Genomic DNA, 16377 nt, shown 5'->3' with positions numbered 1-16377 from the left:
AGATCGACTGGACCATTGATGGTCTGAAAAAGAGTAATCAGAAAATTTTTACTAAGTACCTACTAGGTACCTTCCTTGTACTAGGGGCTGCAGATATAAGCACAAACAATCAAACAGTATCTAATTTCAGGGAGCTTACATTTTGTGAATAACTATAAGTCCAGAAAGATAAGTTAGAATTACTCTGTGAAGGTTTTTCAGGGCCAAAGGAATAAGTTTTTGATCCTAGAGGTAATGATGGTCTTGACTTTGTTCCATATAAAGACCAATTGAAATAAGTAGAACTGTTTCACTTAGAGAGAAATCAGGACAAACATAATAGATATTTCATGTACTTGAATGACAGAAAAAGGATTCAACTTGTTCTATCAAATCCCAGAGAACAGAACTAAGCAAAGGGAGGAAGATATAAGAAAGCAAATGTAAGCTTGATAACAACCCCTTCTCCCCCAACAATTTTCTAACAATCCAGGCTGTTAAAAATTGGAATGGGCCAAGTCAAGAAGTGGTGAGTTTGTTTCCTCTCCATAGAGGTCTTTAATCAAAGGTTGGATGTTCAATTGCTGCATATATTTACACGGGAAATCCTTCTAGGAATGAGTTGGATTAGGTGATCACTGAGGTCTCAATTCCCAAATTTTGTGTAACAGGGAACTATTGGAATTCCTTAAAGAGAGGAATGACATCATCAGGCTTGTTTATCAGGAATTCACTTTGGTAGTTATGTGGATAGACTGAAGTGGTTGAGAGACTTAAGAGAGGCCAATGAGGAGCCTATTACAATTGTGCAGATTAAAGCAGATGGAAGCCTGAACTTAGGTAATGGCCATGTAAATGGAGAGGATGAAATGGATATAAAACTATTTTGTGGTAGAATTGGCAAGACTTGGCAACTGATTTAAAATGTAGAATAAGGGATAGACAGTAATGGCACTTAAGGTCATAAACCAGTATAGCAGGAAGGATGATTATATCTTTGAAAGAAATACAGAAACATTTGATTTAGTAAGCAGAAAAGGAGACTTAATGCTCTTCTCTGAAAGGAGTTCTCAGATATATTTTTTCCCAACTTAAATCCTTATCTTCTGTCTTAAAATCAATACTAAATATCAGTTCTAAGGCAGAAGAGTGTGACTTGCCCAGGGGCACATAGCTAGGAAGTGTCTGAGAGCAGATTTGATCCCAGGAACTCCTGTATGCAGGTCTGGCTCTCTATCCACTGAGCCATCTACCTGCCTTACTTCATATATTAAGTTCACATGAGATTACTTGATAGATATCAACAAAGAGATAATTGTTCAACAACCCTCTATAATTAATTGAGGCATAAATCAACATGGTGACTGATAGTGCTTGCCATTGTCAGAGGATGTCTTGAGCAGAGTCTGAATGGAAAAGGGATAAATGATGAAGTCTTTTGGGACTTGATTGATAACCTTGTGTTGATTCCACTCAGCTTTAGAATACTGCAAGACCTCCCTAATTAGATTCTTTGCTATTTTAACTCAATTTAACAATCCCCATAAGAAATGACCACCGCCATCATCACCACCATCACTACAACAATAGGATGAAAAATTCCTATTAGGGAGACATAAAGTGGGAAGGATATCCCATGGAGTTAGTTCAAATATATCTTTAACTAGCAGTGCATATAGATGCTGAGCTGTTTTCAGAATTGAATAGGAAGATAAGAACAAGTTAAATTGCTTTTGAAAAAAGAATTATAGTGTCTTTTCTCTTTTTTCTTCCTCTTCTTTAAAAACCAAAAAATCTATATTCATGAAGGATTACACTCTGTGAGGGTTGAGGGGAAGACTAAAATGAGAAATGGGCCATACTTTTAATGATACTAAGTTTCTCTCTGACAAGAAATAGTCTTATTAATGCAAATATTTTCTCAGTTTGTATATAAGGGTATATGTATGCCCTCTACAGCAGGGGAGTGATTTGGGTTTATAGATGAACATCAGGAAGAGAATGAACTGGATTATCTTTGTTAAATTGCAGTTTCTTTAATGTTCACATGTTTCCCATGGATCAAATCTGGCCTCAGACACTTCCAAGTAGTGTGACCTTGGGAGAGTGACTTAACCTCAATTGCCTAGCCCTAACAGCTCTTTTGCTTTGGAACTGATATTTAAAATCAATTCTAAAACAGGAGGTAAGTGTTTTTAAAAAAAGTTTTCCTATGGAAACAAACTTTATCTTATTAATAACAATATTCTACCTACATGCTGCATGACAGAGATAAATAATATCTATGAATAAATAAATATCACTCAGAGGGCTTTGAAGAGACATAGAGTGGATGTTTATAGGCAGCAACATAAAATTTTTTAAAAATCTAGAAGACCAGAAATAAAACATACCATAAAGGCAGTGTATGATAGGAAGAAAAGATGGACAAGTGAGGGTGAGGGATGACAGGTAGACTGTCAGAGTGCTTCTACTTTTACCCTTGAAAAGTTATGAGAAGGAGAGGAATGCCTTTAGCACACTGAGAGGACACAATGTGGGTAACTTTTGGGATGACCTAGACAAGAGTTATACTGGAAGGTCAGACCTGAGTGGATTGCTCTCTGCCTTGTTGGAAGGAATTCCTAAATTAATGAAATCACAGATCCATTTGAGTATTTGATTATTTTCTCCTATGGTTCCAAATCATGGAAAGAGGCAATTTCTGAGGAATTCAAAGTGCAGGTGACCTAAGGGACAATAGAGAAATTATTGGCAGGCATGAATAGGCAAGGCACATCACTAGTAATGACACATGTAAAAGAAGTTACATTAAAGTCGTTATCTAAGAAATGTATGTTTGGAAAAGATGGATTAGTCAAGCAGCAAAGTGAAAGCAAAAGTACCTTACAAGTAGTAAACACAGTGAAAGTTTGTTAAATTTAGTATGGAAACAGCACCAGGGAATTCAGGTGCTTTCTTTTTGGAGCTAAAAGAATAAGGTACAATGATTACAATAACTTAGCTGTATTTCTTAGAGGAAGGCCTCCATTGTGTTGGGAGAATTGTGAAGGATTTGTTGGGGTAGGAATTTATACAGAATTTATATTTGGCTAATTTTTTTAGATATTATACCCAATGCTATATTTGTCAACAAAATTTTAAATTCTTCCTTTATAAAAATACTTTGTTATTTATTTCTTTGGCATGGACATTTATTAGGATTATTGATTTGGCTAATTACATAAAATTTTAATTTTAATATATGAAAACCAAAAAATTGAAATAAAATTGGAATCAAATAGTCTACTACACTAATCACATTGCCTTAGTTTATTAGTTTAGTGTAATTAAAAGTAAATCTTTTGATTAGTATGTGAGTACATTTCACTCAGGCATTCATATTTTCAGCCTTTTAACCTACTGATTACATCTTTGATACACATAGACAAACTAAGACTTTTGTACTCTCAAAGGGCACAGATGAATTTATGTCCTTATGAAGATTTGTCCTCTTTAAATCATCTCTATTTCAAAACTATAAGTAAAAATAAAACTCTTTTTCAGGGTTGGTGAGGGTCAGGACCAAGGGAGTAGAATGTACATCCAGGGAAAATGAGGCTTATTTTGAACAGTAGACATAGTTGCACATAATTCCTTCCCTTTTCCTGCCCCATACCCCAACCTTCCCCTAGAACAGGCAAATAAATGCATATACTTATGGGCATACTTCTGTCTTGAGCCCTCTTCTTTCTCCATTCTTTCACATGGTGACTTAATTAACTTCCATGAATTTAACTAACAAACTCGTGTATTCAGACTCAATATTTCCTGAGCTCTAGTTCCATATTACCAAGATTACAACCTCTGTGTTATCCTGTATATATATAGTCTTCTATATACAGTGCATAGAATACATAATATAATTATAATCTTCAAAAGTGTCTACTTTGAAGGGGCAATACACATTTAGATGTATAAGATTTATGTTTGGTAAAAAAAAAACAAAACCTGACAGTCATTTTATAATTCCAACTCATAATTTGAAATTGCTATCATTAATTTAATAGGCTTGCAAGGAAGGAAATACTTCTAGTAGTAAAAGTCTATTTTTTCTCCCCTTGTAGATTGATTCCATCCTGTCATTTGGAAATTCAGTCAAAAGTTAATTTTGGCACAGTCATAGCTAATAGCAAAGAAATTTGTAAGTCGGTTAACATTAATAACTACGGAACAATTCCAGGTAAACGTTTGCTATTATGTAAAATCACTTTAACATTTTGTAAGTGAATATTATTTGAAACCTCCAAGATGTGTTAGATTAATAGCTTTTCTGGTTCTTACAAAAAGGTCCTTAGGTCCTGGGAGGGCACAAACTTGATAGTCATTAGTAAACCATCGTTTAATAGTTTAATGGATCAAGACCCAGATTATTGTGAGGAAACCTCATGTACAGACATTATTGTGTTTAGGAACTTAAACTTGTAGTTTTTCTTCTTAAACTCCCAAGGAAGAAGCCTCCATAGATGTTTTTTACTACTGTGTTATGGCCTAATGGTAGCAATAAACCTGTTGTAAAAGTTTATTACAACTGTATGTAGTTTATTTTTATATGGTTAGATTTAATATAATTTTAATTATTTATTCATAAGTCTCTAGAGCTGAGATGACTGGGAGTCTCTTGTGTCAACCTTCAAATGTCTTCATTACAATTTTAGAATCTGCATTAGATTGGAAAGAAGTACCGTCAGGGTCCTTGATTTTTTGATTTCTGGGGGGCTCCAAAATTCTAATCAATACTGCATTAATGAAACAGTAGTGCTACTTACTATAAACTAAAGCATGTTAAGGTTTATAGAGCAGTCAAAAATCCTGTGAAGTAGACAGTGTATTGTCTGTATTTTATAGGTGGGGAAATTAGGTTTCAGGGAAGTTAAATGACACACTGTAGGTCAGTGATGTCAAACTCAAATAGAAACAGAGACCACTAAATCTGGATAAAGGATCCCTGGGGGCAGCAATATTGACTTAGAAAACACATAAACATTAACCATGTTCTATTGTATTTTTTTTTCTGGAGAAGGAAATGGCAAACCACTCTAGAGTCTTTGCCAAGAAAACCCCAAATGGGGATATTAGGATTCAGACACAACTGAAGAACAACAAATTATATTTTTATTTCTTTTGTTTAATATTTTCCAGTGACATTTTAATCTGTTTCCAGCTGTCCTCAGGAGTATTGCAGTAGGTGTGTTTGATACCTCTGCTCTAGGTCACAGACTAATGTCTGCAGGCAGGTCTTTCTTGACTTGAAATTCAATGATGTGTGTGTGTGTGTGTGTTAACCTTTCTTTTAATTTAAGCAGCGTAAATGTAGTGTCCAAAAGCACATGAATGTTAGCGAAACACTCTTTGTCCCCAACTTTCAGTAATGTATGCTAAAGTGAATTTTTTTGTGGTTATAATTAATTAATTTTATTTTGATGTTCCAGATAAATTCTCAAAAAGCACTTAAACCAAACACAACAGTACATTTCACAAGAGTAGTTAGGCAAAAAGGACTACTAGTAATTAGAAGCATGTTATTCTCATTTTGTATTTGCTATAAAAAAAAAAAGATACATCTCTATTCACCTAGGGCTATAAGTAAAGGAGCTACTCACCTTATAGGCTGTGTTTCATATTTCTTTCCTGGGCCAGTTTGCTCCTCCTTAGACAACATGATGACCCCCTGATTCTGGAGGCTCCCCATATCAATATTGATTAGGATAGACATTCCATAAGCTTAGTCCACTGCAGCTCAGAACTTTTGAACTCAAGAAGGCTGTTAGCCCAAGTGTCCCATGGAGCAGAGATTACAGGCATAATTATAACTCAAATAAAGAATTGAGTTTGACTTTAATAATTAGTACCAACATTGTTATATTTCACCTTAGTTTTGTTACCATTTACTATTGTCTCTATATTTTTGTTATCATTTTATAAATTTCTCTTTTGGTTTGGTTTTCTTAATTCTATTTCTTCAGGTCGTCTCAGGTTTCTCTGAGTTTTTTTGTATATTCATCATTCCTTATAGTATGGTACAATTTCATTATCTTGTTTAGTTCAGTCATTTCTTAGTTATAAGCACATATTTATTTTTAGCCTATTTTACTATTTTCAGATATTGCTGTCATATTTTTGTGCATATGGATTTTTTTTTCACTTTGGGTATTGTTGCTCTCCTTAAACTGAATTGTGGGATCTGATTCAAAGGGCATGAATGTTAACTTATCTTATATACTCATCAGATCTATTTCCATTTTCCCTTTTGCATTCTGGCCTTTTGCCACCAGGACTAACCTAGAACCATGTCTCTTGCCATTCTTTCTCTTGTTCTTTTCTCACGCTGCCTTTTTTCATGTTGGGCTGGAGAGAGGAAAGTACTTTCATGGATCCAAGTAGCTGGTAAGGAATGGAGAAGTCTAGAGAATGAATTGAACCAGGAGAGAAAAGTAAACATGGTAGGACCCAACAAGAAATGGTGATCTGGGTTAGTGAATCCAATCAGGACAAAGGCTTCCAGAGAGAAATTTCTCTGGGTTGGAGGAAAGATCCAGAGGAAGTTTCTAGCTCATTGGTTGGATCTTTTTTTTTTCCGTGGTAGCTCTAGGATAATTGATAAGGATCTTACAAGATGAGGTGTCTGATGGATCCAGTTAGGTACTGATACACACTTCACATAGTAAACTCAATTCTTCCTTTTTTATTCCTTTCTCATTTGTATAATGCCTATATAAATAAATCTAGTATCATGACTCCTATGTTCTTTTCTGGAGTTTAATTGACTCATAATTACCTGTTTTTAAATTTCATTCTTCGTTTCTTTGCTTTTTGTAGAATTATTTGTTTTCTATTGACTTTGAAAACACCCATATGATGATTACTTATGCCTAGATTTCTGTCAGAGATGGATCTGGGGGGCAGCTGGGTAGTTCAGTGGATTGAGAGTCAGGCCCAGAGATGGGAGGTCCTGGGCAAGTCACTTAACCCCCATTGCCTAGCCCTTACTGCTCTTCTGCCTTGGAACCAGTACACAGTATTGATTCCAAGATGGAAGGTAAGGGTTTTTATTTAAAAAAGAAAAAGAGATGGATCTGTCCTGCATGAACAGTTATACTTTTGAAGGATGAAGAGGCATGTTGTCTTCATACTTGTTTTTATCTCTGTCTTACATAGAATTATAGAATAGCAAAATAGTAAAGAGACTTCAGAGATCATCTGCTTCACCCCATAAGTGAAGCAAAAATCCCTTGTAAGTCATACTTGACAAATATTAGAAACTGTTGATCTGACTGAAAATTGATTTATTTTGTAGATGAACTAGGTAGCTGGGGAAGGGAGAGGATAGAGGAATCAAGAGGGGATAGGTTTGAGGGAAGAGGAGACCCTATTTGGGGTTTCTTGTTTTCTTTAGTGGAGCCAAGATAGTTCCGCTCCAACTTAACTATCCTCTTCTTATCTAATTAAAATCTCTCTCCTACATTAACCATGGCAAGTGTCCTTCTTGGGAAGATCAAAGGATGGAAAGGATCTTCAGGGTGACCCCCTGAAGTAAGGGATCAGCCCCTTCTTGGCAGCTGAAGTTGTTCATTCTTCCTCTAATGGAGGCTTTCCAACTATAGGAACCTTCATTCTCTTCTGGGCAAGGGAAAATGGAGGCAAGGCTTTTCCACAGGTGGGAAACTAGAGCTCTAGGACTTTGCTCCTCACTCCACAGAGTTCAGAGGGCAAAGACCTTTCAGTTACTTCCACAATTATCTTCTCTCACTCCAATTGTCACTACCCCTCCCATCACATTCCAACTGCTGTCTGAATCCATCTTAGTGGGCCGAAGTGCCAAAATCTTAATTCAGTTTTCCTTTCCACAAGAGTATATTCTTGTCCCAAAAGCTGGGATCTTTGAGTTTATTGTACACTATATTGCTGAGGTCATTTTCCCCAAGTCTATTCCATCGATCCTCCCTTCTGTCTCTTAACCAGCACCATATTGTTTTTTTTTTTTTAAACCCTTAACTTCTGTGTATTGGCTCATAGGTGGAAGATTGGTAAGGGTGGGCAATGGGGGTCAAGTGACTTGCCCAGGGTCACACAGCTGGGAAGTGTCTGAGGCCAGCTTTGAACCTAGGACCTCCCATCTCTAGGCCTGACTCTCAATCCACTGAGCTACCCAGCTACCCCCCACCATATTGTTTTGATGATTACTACTTTATAGTTCAGTTTAAGATCTGGTACTGCTAGGCACCCATCCTTCACATTTTTTTCATTATTTCCTTTGATATTCTTGATCTTTTGTTCTTCCAGATGAACTTTGTTATAATTTTTTCTAGTTCAATAAAAAAAAGTTTTTTGGTAGTATGATAGGTATGCACTGAAAATAAGTAAATTAATTTGCGTAGGATTGTCATTTTTATTCTATTAGCTAGTCCTACTCATGAACAATTAAGTTTCCAATTATTTAGATCTAGTTTTAATTGTATGGTAAGTGTTTTGTAGCTGTGTTCATATAATTCCTGTGTTTGTCTAGTGATGGGCAAACTTTTTAAAGAGGGGGCCAAAGGAAAGGAAATGCTCATCTGTCAGTCTGTTTCTAAGGCAGTTCTTTCGAAGTTTCATTGTATTGTATCCTACTCATTGTATTCGTCAGATTAGGAATAATGTTGTGGGGCCAGATAGAACAATTCAGGGGGCTGCATCTGGCCCGCCAGCTGTAGTTTGCCCATAACTGTTCTAGGGTGATTTTAAATGAAATTTCTTTTTCTAACGCTTGCTGCTGAGTTGTGTTGGAAATATATAGAAATGCTGATGATTTATGTGGGTTTATTTTGTATCCTGAAACTTTGCTGAAGTTGTTAATTATTTCCACTAGCTTTTTAGTTCTTTGTCTAAGATTCTTTAAGTGGATCATCATATCATCTGCAAAGAGTGATAGTTTAGTTTCCTCATTGCCTACTTCTATCCCTTCAATTTCTTTCTCTTCTCTAGTTGCTACTGCTAACATTTCTAGGACAATGTTAAATAATAGAGGTGATAATGGACATCCTTGCTTCACTCCTGATCTTATTGGGAAGTCTTCTAACTTATCCCCACTCTAGATGATAATTACTGATGGTTTTAAATATATACTGTTTATTATTTTTAGGAAAGACCCATCTATTCCCATACTTTCTGGTGCCTGTTTTTCATTTTAAAGTGTAAGAATCCTTTAGTTACAAGGTATATACATGGTCAGAGTCAGGAGTGATATTATGGGGAAAACCAGGGAGATAACTTAAATATTATAAATGTGGGTCCAGAAGAGGAGACAGGAATGACAAAAGATGGGGACTTAACAAGTTAGGGAGACTAGGTTTAACTGCTAAGGAAAATGTCTGTTAAAAGAAGTGGCAGGTAGGCCTAACTGTCACCCTGCACCATCTAAACAAGGGGCCTGTGGAAACTAGCAAGCAAATGATAAGAGAGTTTGTAATAAATTTAATCAAGGGAACTATGGTAAAGGATAGGAATAGGGGTTTCTACACTACTAGACTATAGGCAAACCACAGGGTCAGGGGAGGGACTTATCTACACTGAAGTGAGACCTAAAGCAAGACATGGCCCAGAGAATAGCAGGACTGAAGTGGGAATCCTCACAGCAGAGTCCTGACACACTCCAGTGATGGTGCAGCTCCTCCAGGACTACTAGCTGTACTTTCAGGTGGATAGATTCTGGGAGCTAACCCAGCCCAAGTTAACCTGAAACCCAGGTTGGGATTGATAGTCTCTACCAAAATCTTCCACATGTAGATGACAGTCTTCCTTCAGGATCCCAGGGAATCAGGGTACAAACTCCACTTCCTCTGAGGTCTCCCAGGATCAGTTACAAGTTGTCCCAACCACCATGGAGTCTGTCTCAGAGAGAGCACACTTCCTGCTTCTCCATTCCATTTAGAATTCTCTAGTCCTGGCTCCTAGGTCTCCTAAATAATAACTAAGTAATCCTCCTCACAGCAATGACCATTCTGTACATGTTCTGTTAAATCCTTGTTAAAAAGATACACTATTCCAACTTAGTATTAATATTAATTCTTTTATTCTCTAAATCAAAAAATGAAATTGGACTTCAGTTCAGTGTTTATACTTTTTTCTCTCTCTTGGTTTATGAAAAAGCAATATATGTAAATTTTTATATTTTGAAAATTCATTTTTCATGTCCATTGTGACTGAAGTACTAACTATTATATTTGAAGTTCAGGTGATTGTTATCTAGGAAATTGTAATTATCTTTCCCTTGTGAATGAAAAGAAATTGTTACACATACATATACATAGAAACACACATAGAAATATTAAGTTTTCTTTGTCTTGACTTTGTCTTTTATTCTTGGAGATGATTCAAATTTTTAATCTTACAAAAATTTATTTTTGTTATAATACTCACTGTCATACCTACAAAGTAGTATATGTTATACACAATGGGGGTAATAGGAAGGAAGGATGGTGCTTCTATAAGCTGGACCTGACAAGCTGGCCCAAGATCCTTAAGTGGTAAAATGGATCTAGGCTGAGTGGGGATAGTGATGCCTGAGTGGCCCCAAGGTGTGCTGGTAAACACCAGGGCTATGGATGATCAACTCAGCTAAGCACCTGACCCCACAAACAGTGCCCAAGCCAAAGTTATTAAGGGAGAAGCGGTATATATTATACAACAGCTCCTCTTGTTCCTTGACTTGGGGTTAGGTTAAATGATAAAGGCTGGTAATGGGCTAGTTGTTGGTATTTGTTTGGATAATGCTAACTGACTGCAATTTAGGTGAAATCCCCTTTCCCCTCTGGCTGTAGCTATTTGCTTTCTCTTGGAATGAAAGCCAGTCTTCACTTGAATCAAGTTTGAAAGGGTTTAATGCTTTAGACTCAAAGGGTAGGATTCAGGATAAGGAAAGAGGTGTTGGGAATGGCTATGCTAAATCTAATGATTGTTAAAGTAATCTAATCAATGAGCAACAAGTTGGTATTTGGCTGGAGATTCTTCTCCCCCTCACAGACTCTGGTCAGATCCAGCCTTGGTCTAGACCAAAGGAAAGGAAGGGATAGTGATAATCTTCTTGATAGCTGTGTTGTTATCTCTCAGTTTTGTTTAGTAATAGGTGAATGAACTTCTTGTGGCAATAAGGTATGGATGCTGGATCCCTAGGTCTATAGGCCTACCCGCCCTTCACCACTGTCTACCCTCCAGAAATCCCTTCTCAAGACTGAGACCTCAAGTGGCTGAGCTGCTGGGCTTTTATAGAGTTGGTCCCAACTGTCTTTTGCCCTTGGCTCATACCATCTGGGTAAATTTCAAGTTCTATAACTGACGATCTGTCACTCAAGTTGTTCTCCATCTTTTTTCCAGAAGTTACCTATTACATATAGTGTCATATGAAAATATAACATTAATATTCAAGAGTAAATTAACATATCATGAAAGACTATTTAAAAATATATTTAATGACTAGGAAATGACTCTCCATTCTTGAATGTAAGTTTTTCTTTATTGACCTTTTTGTAAAGAAACTGCATTGAACTGATATGTTATAATATAACATTATAAAATTGAGAAAAAAGTTTTTATAACACTATATAACTGTTATATAGAACAGTTATATAGTGCTATAAAAACTTTTTTCACAATTTTACTATACTGGTGTTTCAAACACTATTGGATTTAATGATAAAATTATTTTATAATCTTATGTAAGAGTTCAATTAAATCACATATTTTTTCAGTATTATATTGTTAATGAATATCCATGGCACTCTATTTAGGAGATGGATATTTTTATAATGTGTGAAGTTTTCATGCTTTGGCTATATTCATGTCTTTTTCCTTGTAAAGCACCTTGTAAAACACACAAATCTGTGAGGTAGCTAACAAAAGTGTCACTAGCCCTGTTTTACAAATGAGTAAACTCAGAATCAGAGAGACCAAGTAGATTGTCCAAAGTCACATAGGTATTACCTGTTCAAGCCATTATTTAAATAGAAATCTGGATCTAAAATCTGTTTTATTTGTATGACATGGATATATTTTTGTGAAAGGATTAGGCAATTATGCAACAACATTTAATATCTCTATCGGTCAATCTGTCTATTTATCAATCGGTCAATCTGTCTATCTATCTATCTATCTATCTATCTATCTATCTATGACTGAATAGTATTATTTTCATCTTGTTAACCCTCTTATGTATACCTTCTTTTTGCCTTCTAAAAATACATGTATTAGGGAATAACTGAGTGCCAGTAAGGAAATGAGACAAACTGGGACACTCCCACACCTCACAAAGGGAAAGACTGACAAGTAAACACAGAATAACTAAACAGGGATGTGAGGACTGGGAAATGGTAGTTTGTCAATTGAACTGACTACCTATCAGCCAATGATGTTGAGTAACTCCAAGTAGTGGGATCTTGATGGCTTAGAGGAGTCTCAGGAAGCATTAATAAACAGGTTTATTGTTGTTAAATAAGGGAAGTAGGTGAGAAGGGGTTTCTAACACTAGGGAATAGCCCAACTGCCTAGACTAAGCTACAGACAGCTGGAGAGGCCTGGAGAATTGGGATTCTCACTACACTTGTACACGGTGCCCCAAGATGACACAGGAACCAACATAAAATCCTTGTATAGCTAGTTAAGTCTACAAAAGCTCTAGGTTGGTTTGAACCTTATCTCTACCTAGGCTGAGATAGTTGATAGATGGTTTCTTCTCTGTAATCTCAACTTCTTAGCTCCTTAGATACTCAGCAAAGCTAGACCACACAGCACACCCTCCTACCCCAAGCTTGGCCAAGAGAAAACTCTCCTCACTTTCAAAACCTTGGCTTCATTCCATGATGGAATGTCCATGCACCCAGTTCAAGGTTTCTTCAAGCTGTCAGCAAATTCTACCTTAACTTAACCAATACTATAATTTTCCTATAACACATCCTCCTTTTAACTTGAGAATGTACAGAATTTCATTGAAGCTCTTCTTTTCTCTTATTTATTCATGAGTGTTTAAAACTTTTAGGAATGATCTTATGGAATGAGACTTATGGAATGAGATTTAAGTGAGCTCAGATGACTTTTCTTTCCTGGAAAAATACTAAAATACCAGTTCCTAAGCAACTTCTTTTATCCTTTAAAAGAATTATACACAAAATTTTACTTATTGTTTCATTTTAGGTTTAGAAAATGATTAATTAAATGATATAGAGAAAAATTCTCTTTCATTTGATCAAAAATGTGATTTAGTTCCCCAAGTTTATTCTTGAGAATTTGGTATTATTTTGTCCCTCTTGGAATGCCTTCAGAGCACATATATTAAATCTACCTTTGTTGTGTTTTTTAATATAATTTTAGATTATCCTATTTAAAAATAACTATAAATTAGAGGAGATGTTATCAAACAATTTAAAACAGGTTATGGACATCAAAAATATTTTTTCTCATATTTAATTTATATGTACACATTATTTACAGATCTTTATATCTATATCTAGCTATGTTTTATTTGGAAATATAATTTCATCAATACAAGGAACTCTCAGCATGGAAAATTCTTTCCATCAATTCAGATTTGCAATTTGTCTGTAATTTATAATTTAGAGTGAGTTCCTTAATGATGTGATTTACACAAAGACAGGAACAATACTTGAACTGATTTCCAATGCTGCTCCTTTATCAACTATTTCATTTTGTCTCTCATTTTTAATTACTAAAACTCAATAATCAATTTCTATATAACATATATTTAATAACCATGTGTTCTATATGATTTTCTTTTTAAGAAATTGTTCTGCAACAAGTAGAGTCAATATAGCTAGAATTTGGAAAAAATATAGATTGTAGATAAATTAACATTAAACATCAATAGAAGTCTGACATCTAAATCCTATAGATAATTGAAACAAGTCTATAGAATTATGGCATTCCTCAGTAGAAAAGCTGTCAAAGGATATAGTTTTAGAAAGAAGGCCAAACTATCAACTACCATCTAGGAAAGATTCTTAAAACCACTAATAAATAGAGAAATGTAAATACCCATCCATTTAGAAAGCATCTAAAGACTAAAAAATTCAGTGTTGAAAGGACTGCAAGAAAATGGATGCATTAATTTATTGTTGATGGATCTGAGGACTGGTCCCACTGTTCTGGAAAATAACTTGGAATTATGCAAGAAGAGTGACTAAATTCTTTATACTCCTTGGCACAGATATCTCATTCCTGTGTTTATTCTCCAAAGGAGATTATTGACAAGAACAAAAGTCCATATGTACAAAAGTATTTATAGCAGTATTATTTGTGATAATAAAAAACCAGTCATAAATGATGTACTCACTTGAGGAATGGTTGAACAAATTGTTGGGTGTGAATGTAATGAAAAATAATGTGTTCTAAGCAATGATGAATATGAACAATTCAGAGGAACGTGGGAAAATTTATGAATCTTTGTAGGTTACTTGGGGGCAGGTACTATTTTATTTTTAATCTTTGTATCCTCAATGCCTGGCTTATGGTAAAGGTTTAATACATGTTTTTGATTGAAATTATATTGTATTCTTTCAAAAGAACATTCACAATGCTTTATCATAATAGTATAAATAAAGACAAGAGCAAAAGAGAATAAAATTCAGGTAAGAAGTAACTATGTTGGTAATATCTTATGTAAACTAAAGTACACATTTTTGGGGCAGCAAGGAAGCACAGTGGATAGGGTACCAGGCCTGGAATTGGGAGGACTTATGTTCAAATATGTCCTCAGACCCTTCCTAACCATGTGACCCTGGGCAAATTACTTAACCCCCTTTCTACTCTTCTTTTATTTTTTTTTTAACATTTATTAATATTCATTTTTAACATGGTTACATGATTCATGCTCCACCTTTCCCCTTCAACCCCCCCCCCCGTATCCCCCCCACCCATGGCCGATGCGCATTTCCACTAGTTTTGTCATGTGTCCTTGATGAAGACCAATTTCCAAATTGTTGGTAGTTGCATTGGTTTGGTAGTTTCGAGTCCACACCCTCAATCATGTCTACCCCGACCCATGCGTTCAAGCAGTTGTTTTTCTTATATGTTTCCTCTCCTGCAGTCCTTCCTCTGAATGTGGGTAGCATCTTTACCATAAATCCCTCAGAATTGTCCTGGATCATTGTATTGCTGCTGGTACAGAGGTCCATTACATTCAATTTTACCACAGTATATCAGTCTCTGTGTATAGAGTTCTTCTGGCTCTGCTCCTTTCACTCTGCATCAGTTCCTGGAGGTCTCTCCAGTTCGCCTGGAACTTCTCCAGTTTATTATTCCTTTTAGCACAATAGTATTCCATCACCCGCATATACCACAGTTTGTTCAGCCATTCCCCAATTGAAGGACATACCCTCCTTTTCCAATTTGTTGCCACCACAAAAAGCGCAGCTATGAATATTTTCGTACAAGTCTGTTTATCTATGATCTCTTTGGGGTACAAACCCAGCAATGGTATGGCTGGATCAAAGGGCAGGCATTCTTTTATAGCCCTTTGAGCATGGTTCCAAATTGCCAGCCAGAATGGCTGGATCAGTTCACAGCTCCACCAGCAATGCATTAATGTCCCAATTTTGCCACATCCCCTCCAACATTCATTACTCTCCCCTTCTTTCATTTTAGCCAATCTGCTAGGTGTGAGGTGATACCTCAGAGTTGTTTTGATTTGCATTTCTCTAATTATTAGAGATTTGGAACACTTTCTCATGTGCTTATTGATACTTTTGATTTCTTTACCTGAAAATTGCCTATTCATGTCTCTTGCCCATTTATCAATTGGGGAATGGCTTGATTTTTTATACAATTGCTTTAACTCCTTGTATATTTGAGTGATTAGACCCCTGTCAGAGTTTTTCGTTATAAAGATTTTTTCCCAATTTGTTGTTTCCCTTCTGATTTTGACTACATTGTTTTTGTTTGTACAAAAACTTTTTAGTTTAATATAATCAAAGCCATTTAATTTACATTTTGTAATTTTCTCTAACTCTTGCTTGGTTTTAAAGTCTTTCCTTTCCCATAGATCTGACAAGTATACTATTCTGTGTTCACTTAACATGTTTATAGTTTCCCTCTTTATATTCAAGTCGTTCACCCATTCTGAATTTATCTTGGTGTAGGGTGTGAGATGTTGATCTAGACCTAATCTCTCCCATATTGTTTTTCAAATTTCCCAGCAGTTTTTGTCAAATAGTGGATTCATGTCCCAAAAGTTGGGCTCTTTGGGTTTATCATACACTGTCTTGCTGATGTCATTTATCCCCAGTCTATTCCATTGATCCTCCTCTCTATCTCTTAGCCAGTACCATATTGTTTTGATGACTGCTGCTTTATAGTATAGTTTAATATCTGGTA

At 35.7% G+C, this 16377-nt stretch overlaps 1 protein-coding gene across 1 annotated transcript in view; it reads left to right on the top strand.

The window, feature by feature from the left end:
• CFAP47 (cilia and flagella associated protein 47) overlaps positions 1–16377 on the top strand; it is an 859036-nt gene that overhangs the window by 36513 nt on the left and 806146 nt on the right. The window contains exons 3-4 of the mRNA XM_044669214.1: positions 4086–4201; positions 5183–5255. Coding sequence (XP_044525149.1) covers positions 4086–4201; positions 5183–5255 — 189 coding nt within the window. The remainder of the gene's footprint in view (positions 1–4085; positions 4202–5182; positions 5256–16377) is intronic.

The sequence above is a fragment of the Gracilinanus agilis genome, chromosome 3, assembly GCF_016433145.1.
Source record: "Gracilinanus agilis isolate LMUSP501 chromosome 3, AgileGrace, whole genome shotgun sequence".
Classification (NCBI taxonomy): Eukaryota; Metazoa; Chordata; class Mammalia; order Didelphimorphia; family Didelphidae; genus Gracilinanus; species Gracilinanus agilis.
Note: the sequence above shows the minus strand (reverse complement) of the source record. Positions and strands in the feature narration are given on the sequence as shown.